Source organism: Saimiri boliviensis, chromosome 2, assembly GCF_048565385.1.
Source record: "Saimiri boliviensis isolate mSaiBol1 chromosome 2, mSaiBol1.pri, whole genome shotgun sequence".
NCBI classification, from domain to species: Eukaryota; Metazoa; Chordata; class Mammalia; order Primates; family Cebidae; genus Saimiri; species Saimiri boliviensis.
Window position 1 is genome coordinate 132,378,405 of NC_133450.1, and position 16,062 is coordinate 132,394,466.

At 62.3% G+C, this 16,062-nt stretch overlaps 1 protein-coding gene across 5 annotated transcripts in view; it reads left to right on the plus strand.

Moving 5' to 3' along the window:
- Positions 1 to 14,769, plus strand: part of MTA1 (metastasis associated 1) — a 58,843-nt gene extending 44,074 nt beyond the window's left edge. For 4 of the 5 annotated variants that reach the window (XM_074394397.1, XM_074394396.1, XM_039462945.2 and 1 more), the window contains 14 exons: positions 1,840 to 1,942; positions 2,490 to 2,589; positions 2,864 to 3,052; positions 7,284 to 7,358; positions 7,686 to 7,744; positions 8,203 to 8,318; positions 8,585 to 8,736; positions 8,840 to 9,029; positions 9,252 to 9,341; positions 10,542 to 10,694; positions 10,828 to 10,863; positions 13,523 to 13,554; positions 13,888 to 14,039; positions 14,112 to 14,769. In XM_074394397.1, the coding sequence (XP_074250498.1) occupies positions 1,840 to 1,942; positions 2,490 to 2,589; positions 2,864 to 3,052; positions 7,284 to 7,358; positions 7,686 to 7,744; positions 8,203 to 8,318; positions 8,585 to 8,736; positions 8,840 to 9,029; positions 9,252 to 9,341; positions 10,542 to 10,694; positions 10,828 to 10,863; positions 13,523 to 13,554; positions 13,888 to 14,039; positions 14,112 to 14,256 (1,592 nt within the window). In that variant the 3' untranslated portion in view covers positions 14,257 to 14,769. Of the gene's footprint in view, positions 1 to 1,839; positions 1,943 to 2,489; positions 2,590 to 2,863; positions 3,053 to 7,283; positions 7,359 to 7,685; positions 7,745 to 8,202; positions 8,319 to 8,584; positions 8,737 to 8,839; positions 9,030 to 9,251; positions 9,342 to 10,541; positions 10,695 to 10,827; positions 10,864 to 13,522; positions 13,555 to 13,887; positions 14,040 to 14,111 lie in introns of those variants that run through there. The other variant, XM_074394398.1, reaches the window with a different exon arrangement.
- The last annotated feature ends 1,293 nt before the right edge of the window (positions 14,770 to 16,062 follow it).

The window sequence follows — 16,062 nt, forward strand, 5'->3', positions numbered from 1 at the left end:
GAGGAGTCCACCCCAGGCTGGAGACCCCCAGCCCACCTTGCTGGTCCCACAGCCCCAGGCCCTTCAGTTCCAGGTCGTGCAGCAACCCCTCCCTCTGCAGCACCGCACTTCCCTGGCTGACCCCATCCCGAGTCTGGCCGCCGCTGTCCTCTGAGTTTGGCCAGGCATTGTTTTCTAGAGGCCGAAAGGCCTGACCCTCCCCGGACACATGGCCCAGGACGCCCGGCCCTCGGGGCAGGGTGTGGGAGCCAGTGCCCCTTATCGAGAAATAGTGTTTTCTTCGGGACTTTTGACCGAGTCCAGCCCTGTCCTAGCCTCAAGAGCTTCCTCCATGCTGTACCTGGAGCAGGCGCCCCAGTGGAAGGCGGCCCTGCCCTCGGTAGTCCTGATTGGGAGCTGCTGGCGGAGCCTGAGCCTGGCCCGCTGCACTGATCCATGGAGGTGGCTCCAGCCGGAGAATCGGGCAGAGGACAATCGTGGGAGCCGAGGACAGTCGTGGCGCTCATTCTCCAGGTCCTCCCCCTGAGTCAGGCTGGGCCACACTCAGCCACATTCTCCTGGGGGTGTCTTCCGACACCATGGTCTTGTTCTTTGCGAGTAAAAGCCTGTTTCATCAGAGCCCTCCCGCCCTGACCAGTTGCTGGTGTCACGTGGCCTCTTCACCAGCCTTGGGTTTCTCATCGTCCCAGCTCCCAGAAGACAGGAAACAGCCGGTGGCCCCCGAGCCCCCCGCCCCTCACTCTGGCTGTGCCGGGCTTAGCAGCGGCTGCCCCACAGCCTGTCAGGTTGAAGAGGGGCTGGGAGGGAGCCTGTGCTCCAGGAGGTCCTGGGGGTGCTCCACCACTGCTGTGAAGTGGCAGGACCCTCTTGTAACAGCAGGTGAATTTTTATTTTGAGTATCTCAAAATAAAAAGTTTGGGCCTGGTGCCGTGGCTCACACTTGTGATCCCAGCACTTTGGGAGGCTGAGGAGGTGAATCACCTGAGGTCAGGAGTTCAAGACCAGCCTAGGCAACATGATGAAACCCTGTCTCTACTGAAAATACAAAAACTAGCCAGGTGTGCTGTCAGCACCTGTGGTCCCAGCTACTCGGGAGGCTGAGGCAGGAGAATCGCTTGAACCCAATAGGTGGAGGTTGCAGTGAGCTGAGATCACTACAGTGCACTCCAGCCTGGGTGACAGAGCGAGACCTCGTCTCAAAAATAAACAGGCTGGGCGCGGTGGCTCACGCCTATAATCCCAGCACTTTGGGAGGCCGAGGCAGGTGGATCACGAGGTCAAGAGATCGAGACCATCCTGGTCAACATGGTGAAACCCTGTCTCTACTAAAAATCCAAAATATTAGCTGGGCATGGTGGCGCATGCCTGTAGTACCAGCTAGTTAGGAGGCTGAGGCAGGAGAATTGCTTGAACCCAGGAGGCGGAGGTTGTGGTGAGCCGAGATGGCGCCATTGCACTCCAGCCTGAGTAACAAGAGGGAAACTTCGTCTCAAATAAAATAAAATAAAAATAAATAAATAAACAGATAAAAATAAAAAGCTTGATTTAAGTTTACAAACCAACCCTCCCATGTCTCGTGGCCCTGGTTCTTGGAGCCCTGCATTCTGGGAGGGCTGGGAGGCCCCTCAGGTGTGCACCCCATCCCTGGGTTGGGAGGCTACCGTGTGCCGAGTGTGCGTGCGTATACCTGTGCGTGCAACAGCCTCCACCCAGCCTCACACCCTGGCCTCACCTACCGTGCCCTGCAGCCCTTCCCCCTCCCCCTCCCAGCAGCTCCCTGCACCCAGGGAGGAGGGGCGCCACCCGGCATACTGGAAAGGTCACACTTCCTCCCTGTAGGCGAGGAGGATGGCCGAGACCAGTCCAAGCTGGAGACCAAGGTGTGGGAGGCGCACAACCCACTCACAGACAAGCAGATCGACCAGTTCCTGGTGGTGGCCCGGTGAGTCCTGCTCCTGGCAAGACCAGCAGGGGTGGTGCCTGGAGCCCCCATTCTCCCTGCCCTGTGGTGGGTGTCGGGGACGTGGGGGTCTTGGATCCTGTATCCCAACAGGAAGCCCACAGGCTGCAGCCCTGAGACCCCCCCAGCAGTTTCCAGAGAGGCTCTGGAGTGCTCAGCCCAGGCCTTTCATTAACTAGAAGGGCGGCCTGTGGGCCACTGGGAGCAAGTGGGCTGGGCCTGGTCAGGGAGCAGAACCCTGGGTCGGGGCAAAGGCCGAGGCCTAGAGAGGACCATGCATGCGCCTTCCCTGCCAGCAGCCTGGGAGGTAGAGAAAACCCCAAAGAAGCCCGAGGTGGCTCCAATCTATCGGGACGCCTGCAGTCTAATGCGCGTGGTTCCTGGGTGGGTGCTGGGCCCTGGGACACAGGCGTCCACACCGCCTGTGGGCTGCTGCCCATGGCCCCTGGTCCCCTGCGCCTGGGGAGTAGGGTGCGTGGGTGAAGCCCCTGCCTGTCGGGCCAGCACTTGGCGTGTCTCCTCTCCCTAGCTCTGTGGGCACCTTTGCACGGGCCCTGGACTGCAGCAGCTCCGTCCGGCAGCCCAGCCTGCACATGAGCGCCGCTGCCGCCTCCCGAGACATCACCCTGGTAAGTGGGCCGAGGGCTGGGACCTGGGGCGACCCACGGCCCAAGGTGGCTGCGCGCCTCTTCCTGCCTGGGCCTGTCCCTGCCCCAGGCATTTAGGGCCCCTGCAGAGGTGCTGTTCCACCTGGACTGGCCTTTCCTATCCACCCCAAGCTCGGCCAGCTTGTGCAGAGGGTGCAGGAGGGGCTGCCAGGGCCGCAGGGGATCCAGCCCCTTGAGGCAGTGGCGGGAGTGCACGCCACGGGAGCCCAGGTGACCCCGCTCTCTCCTGCCACAGTTCCACGCCATGGACACGCTGCACAAGAACATCTATGACATCTCCAAGGCCATCTCGGCACTGGTGCCCCAGGGCGGGCCCGTGCTCTGCAGAGATGAGATGGAGGAGTGGTCGGCATCAGAGGCCAACCTTTTCGAGGAGGCCCTGGAAAAATATGGGAAGGATTTCACGGACATTCAGCAAGATTTTGTGAGTATTGATAGTGGCAACCGGAGTGGCTGGCTATGCCCGTCTCCTGGTGGGCTGCGGGGCGTGCGTCGAGGGAGCCCATCCTGCACCCTGATGCCCTGTGTGGAGCTGGGCAAGTTCCATTTCGGCTGCACTCGGCCACCATAGTCTCTCCTGTCACACTGTGGCTCAGCCCAGGAGGCCATGTGTGCGCTCAGCAGGCAGGCATGGGGGCGCCAGCGGGGCCTGGGCATAGAGGGCCGCACGGCCGCCACCCCTGCACAATGAGGATGAGTGTCAGCCTGGGGGGCGGAGTCGGTCGGGGGGAGGGCAGAGGCCAGAGGTCCTCACCGAGATCTTCCCTCCCTTGCCAGCCGCTCCAGCCCCAGGCTTGGTCTTGCTGTGTTTTTGTTTTTGTTTAAGACAGAGTCTCGCTCTGTGCTCAGGCTGGAGTGCAGTGGCGTAATCTGTGCTCACTGCAACCTCCGCCTCCTGGGTTCCAGCAATTCTCCTGCCTCAACCTCTTGAGTAGGTTTTGCTTTGTTTTTGACTAAGCTGAACCTCTCTTTCCTCATGTCCTTGTTCTCCGTCTCATGTGAGTTTGGCCCAGCAACAGGCCAAGAGGTTCTTCATGGTGCGGGGTCTTGCCCTCCCTGTACCTCTACCTCAGGACTCCCCACCCTCCCGCTGTCAGCTCCCCTAAAATACTTTCAAACCGGCCGGTACGGTGGCCCATGCCTGTTGTCCTACCACTTAGGGAGGCCGAGGCTGGTGGATCACGAGGTCAGGAGTTCAAGGCCAGCCTGGCCAAGATGGTGAAACCCCATCTCTACTAAAAATACAAAAAATTAGCCAGCCATGGTGGCGTGCGCCTGTAATCCCAGCTACCCAGGAGGCTGAGGCAGAGAACTGCTTGAACCCGGGAGGCAGAGGTTGCAGTGAGCCGAGATGGCTTCACTGCACTTCAGCTTGACGACAGAGCGAGAATGTCTCAAAAAAAGAAAAAAAATGCTTTTAAACTAATCTGTTAGAAGAGCATCCAGTGGGCCCCCAGAGAGAGGAGCACAGCCACATAAAGGTGATGGGGCCCCAGACCGCCAGCCCTGGGGAGGTGGGGCCTGTGCCAGGGCAGGGAGGAGCCTCCAGAGAGGCTGGGCCACGGTGGGGTTGCTGGTATCTGATGAAAGGCACCATCAAGCAGCAGCAGCACTCAAACCAGCGTAGCAGAGGCCGCAGAAGCGATTGAATTCTGAAGAAACAGCACAGGGGTGGGTAGGGCGTCTGGACCTGAAGGGCCAGTGTGAGGCTCTCGAGGAGGCCCTGCTGCAGCTTGGTGTGGGGGTGTCTGGCCGAGGGGTGAGCTTGCCAGGCGGGAGGAATCCCTGATTGTCCCTGGGGCCAGCAGCCTCTGTAAAGCAGATATAGATCTCTCCAGGCTTGAAAGCAAACCGAGAAGAGCAGAGCTTTTTCAGACAAGAGGATGAGGTCTAGAAACAAAATTCGCCAACTAGGCTCAGACCAGGGCAGAATTTGAGGGGCACCCTGTTGCACGTGGTTCCCTCCCGAGGCAGCACTTGAGAGGCTGGGGCTGGGGCCTATGTCTGGGTGTGGGGTCGGGAGGCTGGGGCTGGGGGTCCGTGTCCAGGTTAGGGGTCGGGAGGCTGGGGCTGGGGCCTATGTCTGGCTGTGGGGTCGGGAGGCTGGAGCTGGGGGTCCGTGTCCAGGTTCGGGGTCGGGAGGCTGGGGCTGGGGGGCTGTGTCCGGGTGCGGGGTTGGGAGGCTGGGGCTGGAGGCTATGTCTGGGTGTGGGGTTGGGAGGCTGGGGCTAGGGGGCCGTGTCCGGGTGCGGGGTCGGGAGGCTGGGGCTGGGGAATGGTGTCTGGGTGTGGGGTCTGGAGGCTGGGGCTCGGGAGCTGTGTCCAGGTGCGGGGTCGGGAGGCTGGGGCTGGGGAATGGTGTCTGGGTGCAGGGTCGGGAGGCTGGGGCTGGGGAGCCGTGTCCAGGTGCGGGGTCGGGAGACTGGGGCTGGGGGGCCATGTCCGGGTGCGGGGTCGGGAGGCTGGGGCTGGGGGGCCGTGTCCGGGTGCGGGGTCGGGAGGCTGGGGCTGGGGAATGGTGTCTGGGTGCGGGGTTGGGAGGCTGGGCTGGGGAGCCATGTCCAGGCTCAGAGCTGCGAGGCTGGGCCTGAGGGGCTGTGTCTAGGCATGGGGTTGGGAGGCCGCAGCTTGGGGGCCGTGTGGAGGCAGCTGGCCCTCCTCTCCTTCCTGGCAGATGCAGTAGACCAGGCTGAGGAAAGATATGAACCCTATTTAATAAGACAGGTTATTTAGAGAAATCCCAGCCACAGAGCACACTTGGTTGTCTGTGTATGTGGAAGGTCAGTTACCTTGATCAAGTTGGTAAATACCAGAGAAGCAAGAACTTTACAGGTGAGACCCTCAGACTCCAGGGCTGGACTCAAAAAACTCAAACCCTAGGGCCGGGCGCGGTGCTCACGCCTGTAATCCCAGCACTTTGGGAGGCCAAGGTGGGTGAATCACAAGGTCAGGAGTTTGAGACCAGCCTGGCCAATATGGTGAAACCCGGTTTACTAAAAATACAAAAATGAGCCGGCCATGGTGGTGAGCACCTGTAATCCCAGCTACTCAGGAGGCTGAGGCAGGAGAATCGCTTGAATCTGGGAGGTGGAGGTTGCAGTGAGCCGAAATCATGCCCTTGCACTCCAGCCTGGGCGAGAGTGAGACCCCATCTCAAAAAAAAGAAAGAAAAAGAAAAACTCAAGCTCTTACATGTTAAAAGGTGACATTCTAAAAGCTTAAGATAAAACCCCAGAACACAATAGCAGAAAATTAGAGAATAATCTTGGTGAAGACACTGCCAATCTGAAATTGTTGGGATTATAGCCAAGGAGGCACGAAAAGGACCTTCTTGGCTGTATACGCCGCTGTGTACAAAAGCAGAAAAGCACATGAACACGAGCAGTGAAGCTCAAGCAGGATATAGAACAGAGATGGAAGAAGGAAGTCGTAAAGTTAAACTTTTTATTTTTTTTATGAGACAGTGTCTTACTCTGTCGCCCAGGCTGGAGTGCAGTGGCACGATCTCAGCTCACTGCAGTCTCCGCCTCCCAGGTTTAAGCAGCTCTTGGCCTCAGCCTCCTGAGTAGCTAGGATTACAGGCATGCACCACCATGCCCAGCTGATGTTTTTTGTATTTTTAATAGAGACTGACTTTCACCATCTTGGCCAGGCTGGCCTTGGATTCTTGACCTCGTGATCCACCCGCCTCGGCCTCCCAAAGTGCTGCGAGTACAGGCATGAGTGACTGCACCTCGCTGAGTTAAACTCTTTCCGAGGCAGGTTCCTGCTCTGTCACCCAGGCTGGAGTGTAGTGGCTCAGTCACAGCTCACTGTAGCCTCAGTTCTCCTGCCTCATTGTAAAATTTTTGTGGAGACGAGGTTTTGCCATGTTACCCAGACTGGTTTTGAACTCCTGGGCTCAAGCGAGTCACCCACTTTGGCCTCCCAAAGTGCTGGGATTGCAGGCGTGAGCAATGGCACCCAGCCAGGTTAAACTCTAACCCAGAAAAGGAGTGTTTTAAGAAATTCAGAGTATGGAGAAGATAAAGTACAACTTTAAGAAATGGCTGAGATGGCCGGGCACAGTGGCTGACACCTGTAATCCCAGCACTTGAGGAGGCTGAGGTAGGCGGATCACAAGGTCAGGAGTTGGAGACCAGCCTGGCCAGCATGGTGAAATCCCATCTCTACTAAAAATACAAAAATTAGCCAGGTGTGATGGTGGGCACCTTTAGTCCCAGTTACCGAGGAGGCCGGGGCTAGAGAATCACTTGAATCCGGGAGACGGTGGTTACAGTAAGCCAAGATTGCACCACTGCACTCCAGCCTGGGCGACAGAGTGAGACTCCATCTCAAAAGAAAAAAAAAGGCTGAGCTGGAGGCCGGGTTGTCAGTGCCACTTGGCAGGGTCTCGACCTTGACCCTGTGCCAGCTCCTCTTCCCCTGGCATCAGTGCTCTGGCACCTGGTGGGGGGAACCTGCTTCTCAGCTGCCCTCTGCATCCTCCTGCCCCAGGAGCCTGGCCTCAGGGCACCATGCACACCCTGCCCTCCCGCCTCCCGCCACAGCCCTCCCGCCCCCTCCATGGCCTTCTGGCCGCAGCCCATCCCTGCCCAGGTGACGTGCCTCCCTCCTGCCCCTTCCTGCTTGTGTGACACGCCTCCTCCTGCCAGCTCCCATGGAAGTCGCTCACCAGCATCATCGAGTACTACTACATGTGGAAGACCACCGACAGATACGTGCAGCAGGTGAGCCCGCCCGCTGCCCCAGTGACCCAGGCCTGCCGCATCCACATCCCGGGCCCATCCTGTCCACAGCAGGTGGGGTGCAGTGCTGTGGCAGGAGGGAAGGCAGGCTTCAGAGCCCCCGGCTCAGCTGTGTCCCCGCAGTAGCCCCGCCTGGGCGTCTGAGGCTCCGCTCCTTCCCTCTCTTGGGCTTTTTTCACAAAGTTCTTCCCCAGGGGAGACGGCACTGGGAAGACATTGGTGTCCCTCACCGTGGCCTCCAGTCTGTCTGCACCGCAGTCCCTACTGGGGCCTGGCCCGCTGACCTCTGACCTTCTCTTTTGTTTTAAGAAACGCTTGAAAGCAGCTGAAGCTGAGAGCAAGTTAAAACAAGTTTATATTCCCAACTAGTAAGTATGCCTCGCAGCCATTGTCCTCACTGCCCTGGGGTACCGCATGCTGGGGCCAGGCAGGTCCCAAGGAAGCTCGGACTCAGAGGCTGGGGGCAGCCCCCAGGAGGGTAGCTCGGGGCTGGGTAGCTCTGGCTGCAGACACAGTGGCCATGTCTCCATTGTCCTGGACTCCTGGTCAGTAAGGGGGCATTCGGATTCCAACACACACCGCCAGGGTTCAGTTCCTGAGCTGGGCTCCATGCTGGGGAGGAGCTCAGGGGCCTGGAGAGAGGCTCAGACCTCAGCAGGGGCTACTTCCAGGAACTGAAAGGGGAGAAAGGAAGATCCCTGCTAGGGGCGAGTGTTTCGAGGACGTGGTTCTGGGCGAGGGCGGTCAGCCGCGGTGTGTGCTCGGCAGATGGGCCCTCGAGGCTTGTGCGCCTGCAACTCCTTCCTCCCTCCTTTCCTTCTCTAAGTAACAAGCCAAATCCGAACCAAATCAGCGTCAACAACGTCAAGGCCGGCGTGGTGAATGGCACGGGTGCGCCGGGCCAGAGCCCTGGGGCTGGCCGGGCCTGCGAGAGCTGTTACAGTAAGTGCCCTGGGAGGCCGGGGGCACCCCACGCCCACCTGGTGGGCTGTGGTGCCTGTGCTGGCCCTGAGGGCTCCAGTATGGCCCGGCCTGGGAGAGGCCCACGGACAGTGGGGGCTGCGTCCCATGGGTGTGGTTGGGAAGGCCTCAGGGATGTGTGTGGGATGCCTGGCGGTGGGGATGGCGGGCGTGGGGGTGGTGGGGAATCCTCTGACATCGCTGGTTCTGCTTAAGAATCCGTCTATTTCCAACTTTGTTGTCCGTAGCCACACAGTCTTACCAGTGGTATTCTTGGGGTCCCCCTAACATGCAGTGTCGTCTCTGCGCATCTTGTTGGACATATTGGAAGAAATATGGTGGCTTGAAAATGCCAACCCGGTTAGATGGAGAGAGGCCAGGACCAAACCGCAGTAACATGGTAAGGGGGGGGTGCCCGCCCTGCCGGCTGCGGTCATGTCTGCCTTGCGGCCTCTGCCCCCGGTCATGGCACTGTGTCGGGGCGGTTGCGCCCCCTTCCGCAGAGTCCCCACGGCCTCCCAGCCCGGAGCAGCGGGAGCCCCAAGTTTGCCATGAAGACCCGGCAGGCCTTCTATCTGCACACGACGAAGCTGACGCGGATTGCCCGGCGGCTGTGCCGTGAGATCCTGCGCCCGTGGCACGCCGCGAGGCACCCCTACCTGCCCATCAACAGCGCGGCCATCAAGGCCGAGTGTGAGTCACCCTAACGCCCGCGTACGCCGTTCCTACAGGTGGCGGGAGGAGCAGCAACCTTGGGGCCCAGCTCGCAGCCCTGAGGGGAGTCCCGGACCAGGGAGCCCCATTTCCTTCCGGTGCTGGCATGGCCGAGCCCTCCAAGGGCTCCCGGGTCAAGGCGCAGGCAGGGTCCCGTGCTCCCTGGGGCACCACACCCCTCACGCTGCGTGGTCCCTGCAGGCACGGCGCGGCTACCCGAAGCCTCCCAGAGCCCTCTGGTGCTGAAGCAGGCGGTGCGCAAGCCGCTGGAAGCCGTGCTCCGCTATCTCGGTGAGCAGGCCGGGTGCGAGGAGGGCTCCCGGTGCTGCCTGCGGGCAGCTTCTGACCCAAGCTTATGCACGGGTGCTCCCAGCCTTCTCTAGCCGGCAGCTCCTGGACGGCCCCCCAGGGCCTGGAACCGTCCTTTTGGGGTACTCTGCACTGTGCCAGCCTCAGGCAGACCCACCGGGACCCAGGCTGCTCTCTGCTCCTGGGGCCTGATGAGTCCAGGCGGAGTGGCTGCCAGCCTGGCTTCTATGGGCCAGCCTCCTCAAGGCACACCCAGGCGGCTTTCCTGCCAGCCTTTCTACCCTGGTCTCTGTGTTCTGATCGTCCCTGGGGCCTCAAGGTCTGGGGTTTGGGTGGGGTACACTCATGCCTGTAATGACACCGAGGCAGGGTGGCACCTTTTACCTGCAGGGAGTACACTCCTGAGCCACGCCCACACCATGGGGGCAGCACTCGGGCCTCTGCAGGGCCTGGGCAGGGGGAGGGGCACACCTGGCCTACAGCCTCAGGCGGGGCTTCCCTTGCCTTTGAGGGTCTGAGGACACCCTAGAACCTCAGCCAGCTACCCTAGCCCAGCAGGAAGCAGCCTGGAGGCTGGGCCAGAGGTCAGTGGTGCTGGCGGGTGGCTCACCAGTGTGCTGGGCTGGAGTGGGCTTGTGCGGCCGCCCTCCTCACGCAGGGGTGACTGTCCTGGGAAGCACGTTCCAGAGCCCTGAGCTAAGTGTGCTCTGCACAGTCAAGTGGCTTTGGCATTGCTCCCTGTTTAGGGTCATGGGCCCCTGTCCTGTGGGAAAAGGTGGCCGGTGTCAGGGCTGGCCCTCAGCAGCTGTGTTCCTGGCTAGGCTGGCGGGGTGGTCGGTTCGCGGTCTGAGCAGCAGCCAGCCTGGTGAATAGGCGTGCTGTGCTCAAGGCCCATGTCTGGATCCTGTTGGCTGGGGGCAGAGGAGCCTGGGCACTGCCAAGCAGTCTCCCTACTCCTTGGAAGCCCCGGGGTGCAGGATTGGCCTGGGTATGCCCCCTGCAGAGGGCACTTGGAGCTCCTGGGCCCCTGGTTCTGTGACGACCCCTCCACGTCCACCCCAGTCAGGATGGGGCCAAGTTCCTGGTGGTGTCTCGGAACCATGCGGGCTGGAGGCTGCCTGTCCGCCCGCCCACCCCCTGCTGGGCAGAGGTGACTTGCTCTGCCTGTGTCGTTCCCGGCAGAGACCCACCCCCGTCCCCCCAAGCCTGACCCCGTGAAGAGCGTGTCCAGCGTGCTCAGCAGCCTGACACCCGCCAAGGCAACCCCCGTCATCAACAACGGCTCCCCTACCATCCTGGGCAAGCGAAGCTACGAGCAGCACAACGGGGTGGACGGTGAGTGGCCTCCTCGCCCGGTGAGTCTGGGCCTGCCCTGCCCGGTGAGTGTGGCCCTCGTCACCCACCTGGGGCAACTGCGGTGCGTGCTGACGCTGTCTTCTCTCCCTCTCTCCTGTCCCGGCGCTGCCAGGCAACATGAAGAAGCGCCTCTTGATGCCCAGTAGGGGTAAGGCCTGGGGCCATGGGCGGGCGCTGCGCCCGTGATGCCTGTGCTGTGCTGCTGAGTGTGTCCCCGCGGCGGGCGGCCCGGGGCCCATGCTTGGGGCAGTCCACGGGAGCCAGGCCACGGCCCAGTCCCCTCACTCCTCCTGACACCACTGGTCCCTTGTTGAGACCCCCCTGAGCCCAGGCATCTGGCCCTCGGTCCCCTGGCCCCGCGCCCCGTCAGTGGACTGTCCTGGCACGTGTGGCCCTGTCGTCCTGCCTGCGCTGTCTGCCATCGCGCTGTGACTGCCCGCATGCTGCCAGCCTCAGCTCGTGGGCCACCCGTGCTGTGCCTGCAATCCTTTCGTGCGCCTGCCTGCGGGGGGACAGTGGGGACAGTCAGAGTGTCCGGCAGGCTGTGGGCGACTGAGCTTGCACCCAGGCTTGGTGCCTTCTGTCGGGTGATGGGTTTGGTGCCCTGTGCTGGTTGGTTGGATTAGGGGCTGTGGGACCCCAGGCCCCTCAGGGAAGAGCAGATAGGACTAAGCCCAGCATGGGGAGGCCAAGTCTGTGGGGCTCGGGTGCACCCAGGCCTGGGCCCGGTGTGCGGATGCTGGGCCTGCCAGTGTGGACATGCCTGCAACGCCTCCCCAGGCAGCTTTCACTCAGGGTGTTGGCCAGGGCAGCAGGGCCGGTTTGGGGACCTAAGGCAGCTGTGGGCAGTGGCCATCCAGCCCTGTCCCCTTGGAGCGTTCTCTCGAAGCTGTTGGGCACCCTGGCAGGCATGTCCCATGGGGTCAGCCCGTGAGCTGAGGCAGGGTGGGCCTGAGGTCAGGTGCTGGGCTTCCCCGTCTCCACTTGTCCCCATTGCCTCCATCCGCCAGCCCTTGGCGATGTCTCTGTTCTGGCCCCAGCTCCCCACTGCCCTCCTTTTGTGGGGCACCTGCCCAGCCATCTGGTATTGGGGCTGCCCCGTGGCCTAGTCCTGGCCACACCGGCCCAGGCCGGCACACTCTGGGCTGGCTTTACTTGGCTGTTCCTGGGACGCCTGCCGGGAACGTTGGTAGAAGCAGGAGGGAGTCCTTGTCAGCAGGCATCTTCGAGTTTCCTTTTGTTTTGTAAAAAGCAGCTAAGCAGCAGGTTAGATCAAAGCCAATTTATTCCCATTGAACTTTCCACACCTCACACTCCAGCCCCAGCAGTGCCATGCTCATGAGGGAGTGCCACTGCACGCCACCTGGCTGGGCGGGGCCCTGGGCTCAGAGGGCTCAGCCACAGAGGAAGTGCCTGTCCTGACATGTGGGGCCAGGACCCCGGCGCTGGAGAGGGGCCGGCTGGGTGGAGACGGCTCCCTGGGGGCGTTGGCACACACGGGGTGGGGTCTCTGTCCAACCTGGGTAGGTGTGAGCTGAGCTCAGGCAAGGCCTGCCTGCCCACTGCATGGAGCCCTAGCGTTCTAACCCGGCCAGCTGCCCCTGCTCTGTCCCCACCTGCGGGGCCTGCAGACGCTGTGTGCGGCTCACTAACCTAAAGCATGTGTTTTCTCCTCTCTGCCGTCCACCACTCTGGTAGGCACTTACCTGGGTAAGTAGCTCTCGTGCTAGCGGCCAGCCCTGGGCACTGGGCCTTAGCTCATGGCAGGTCCCCTGAGGTGTGGCTGCCGCTGCTCAGGGGCGCTACAGAGCAGGCACCTGAGCCCCCACCCCACCCTGCCGGCAGGGCTAACTAAGTCAGCTGGTAGGGAAAGGCTGACCCAGGGCTCCAGGGCCCAAGTTGGCCCCTAGGGGAGTGCCCCAAGCTAGGGGGTGGCTGCAGGTGGGGAGGGCTGGACAGGCCACTTCTGTTCAGCCTCAGCTGAGCAGCGTTTTTGGAGCTGGCAGGTTGCTCCAGTGCTCCCCGGCCTGGCACCTGACTGAGTATGGCATCCTGTCCTCTCCGGGTTGGTCCTGCTGGGAGCCGGGCCGTCCTGAGACCAGCTTCTGTGTGCCCACGCTCACACTCACAGGCAGGGCAGCAGAAGATAGCAGCGGAGGTCCTGGACCTGGCTGGGGGTCACCAGGAGCATGGCCTGCCTCTTGGCCTGGCTCCCGCAGTGCCCCTTGGGCTCCTTACTGTGGGAACTCAGAGGCCTCTGGCACCCCACCCCGAGCACCTGCCAGGGTGGCTGGGGCCCAGCAGGGGCAGTGGGTGGTGACCTGAGTTTCCGGCCAGGGCTGGTGGCTCTTGACACCCTGGACCTGGCCAGCGAAGGTAGCTCAGAGCCTTGGGAAGAAGCCCGGCCTCCTGGTGGACCAGGGCCTACAGCGTGGCTGCCCGCAGAGGGGCTTGTGTCACTGCTCTACTGATGGCCGTGCCAGGCTTTGCTTGTCTCTGCACAGGCAGGCGAGTGGGTGGAAGGCCTGCCCTGTGCAGAGACAGCCGTGACATCCAAGGCTCCTGGACTCCTGCCTGGAGCTCAAGCGAGTGTGTCTCTCACCAAACAGAGAGCAATGGGGTCACCAGGCGGCCCAGGACCTGGGGAGGCGAGGCCCCACGTCCCCCAGGCCCGTCCCGGGTGTGGCCTGTGGCTTGGTTGGCGGGTGGCCCCAGCCTGTTGTCCCGGGGTGGCCGAGGCAGCTGTGGGTGGTGGGGGTGCAGGGCGCGCTCTCTGAGCCTCATTTCTCTTCTCCATTTCTCGTCAGGTCTGGCAAACCACGGACAGTCCAGGCACATGGTAAGAGGGACAGCCCATGATGTGGCACACACGTGCTCACCCTTGGGAAGCTCTTGGGGGTCGCCGGCCCTGCCCAGTGACACGTGGAAGCCTCCAGGAGGCCTGGCAGGACCAGAGGGGCTGCAGCATGTGGGGGCCTCTGCGCCAGGCCAGCGGTGTGGGCCATACAGCCCTCAGGGCCGCCCTGGGCCGGGGCGGGAGTTCGAGTAGCTCATGGGGTGGTGGTGGGGTGTCACCAGGCGGCCTTGGCTGGGGTCCCACTCAGCAGGAGCCTGCAGGTTGAGGTGGAGCTGGCCCTCGGCCCACTGCCCAGGAAGCGCACCCCCTCTGCAGGGACCAAGCCGGAACCTCCTGCTCAATGGGAAGTCCTACCCCACCAAAGTGCGCCTGATCCGGGGGGGCTCCCTGCCCCCGGTCAAGCGGCGGCGGATGAACTGGATCGACGCCCCAGATGATGTGTTCTACATGGCCACGGAGGAGACCAGGTGGGGCCTTCCCGGGGTAGGGGGGCGGGCCCCGAGCCGCGTCCCGGCCCTCACCGCCACCTCTGCCCGCAGGAAAATCCGCAAACTGCTCTCTTCCTCGGAAACCAAGCGAGCTGCCCGCCGGCCCTACAAACCCATCGCCCTGCGCCAGGCCCTGCCGCTGCGGCCACCGCCGCCCGCGCCGGTCAACGACGAGCCCATCGTCATCGAGGACTAGGGGCCGCCCCCGCCCGCGGCCGCCCCCGCCCCTCGCCCACCCCAGAGCCCGCGCGGCCCCTTCCCAGCCAGCCCGCCGCCCGCCCCCTCAGTTTGGTAGTGCCCCACCTCCCGCCCTCACCTGCAGAGAAACGCGCTCCTCGGTGGACGCTGGGGGAGGCAGGAGGAAGCGGCTAACTTATTCCCGAACGCCGAGGAGCTGTGTTTTTAGCTTTGTGTTTACTTTTCGGCTGGAGCGGAGATGAGGGGCCGCCCACGCGTGCCCCTGTGCTGCGGGGCCTCCTACCCGGAGGCCGGGCCCTAAGGTTTTGTTGTGTTCTGTTGAAGGTGCCATTTTAAATTTTATTTTTATTACTTTTTTTGTAGATGAACTTGAGCTCTGTAACTTACACCTGGAATGTTAGGATCGTGCGGCCGGCCGAGCTGCCTGGCGGGGTTGGCCCCTTGTCTTTTCAAGTAATTTTCATATTAAACAAAAACAAAGAAAAAAATCTTATAAAAAGAAAAAAAACAACTGGTCCTTCCCTGTCTTTTGTTCCCAGTCCCTCTCCCTGACTTAGGCCTTGGGGCCCCCACCCTCCTCGGGCAGCCCTGGCTATGCCTCTGCCCTGGAGCAGGAGGCCCCTGGAGAGCCGCCCGGCCTCAGGCTCCCTGTCGGGCCTGGCGCAGTGCCCGCTGCCTGTCTCCCAAGTCCGGGGCTCAGCTGGGGCCAGGAGGCTCAGAGAAGGGGCTTCGAGGACATAGCACCAGGAAGCCTTGGGTGCGGAACTTCCCAGGCTGGGGCCAGGCTCTGCAGGGCTTCAGGCCAGAGGCAGCACAGTGGAGGTGGAGCAAGGTCTGGCAGGGCTGGCTGGAAGACGGGTGGGGGTGTGGGGGCGGAGTGACTGGCATGACCCCTCTACCTCCACAAGGGGCTGCAAGGGGTCTCAGGGCTAAGCCCCCTTCCCCATTGGAGCAGGCTGAAACCATTAGCATGTGCGTTTGTGTCTGCGGCAGTGGTGGGCCTGGGGCTGCCCCCTGCCAGGCAGAGCTGGCCCTGCCGAAGACCCTGTGGCTCGTGGCTGCCTCCCACCAGGGCAGCCGGCTCAGTTGGGCTAGCGAGGCCTTGGAGAGCTCCAGCTGGGGGCGCAGCCTCCTGGTTATGCAGAGCCTGGGCCCAGCCGCCTGAGGGTGTCTGCCCAGAGCTGCGGCCCCCAGCAGGTGTGTGAGAATCTGCTCAAATTTCAGTAAGCATGTTCTCAGAGGCCCTGCCTGGCCATCCCTGGGCACCCGACTTGCAGGCCCAGGGACAGGAACAGGCCAGGCCACCAGAAGGAGGGGTCCCGTGGATAGCCTGGCTGCAGACCACCCCTCGGGCCAGCAGGGGTCCCGCAGGCCTCTCCTGGGGATGGCGGCTCCTCTGCCTCTCCCTGGAGCTGTGCCTCTGCGCACCCAGCCCGCCCAGCCGCCTGTCACGTAATCTCTCAGCCAGGGAATTAAAATAGAAACCACTTCTGCTGCCTCCTGGAAGACAAAGATAAGGGGGGCGTCCTGGCCTCCCCTGGGGATTTGTGCTGGGGCCCAGCAGTGACAGGACTGGGTTGGGGACTCAGTTGCAGTGCACCCCCCCCCGGCCCCCGCAGCCAACTGGAATCTGTTGCCTGCATCCAAGTGACCCCACAGCCTGGAGACTTGTCTGTAGCACGTCATGGGGGCCCGGAGAGCAGGCCCCTGACCTCATGGACACAGCCGCCTCTGAGGCCTTTTCCAGCCCTGGGGATCTGGAGGAAGGGGCAGGGTCTCGGTGAAGGCCCCAGCCCCCTTGCCT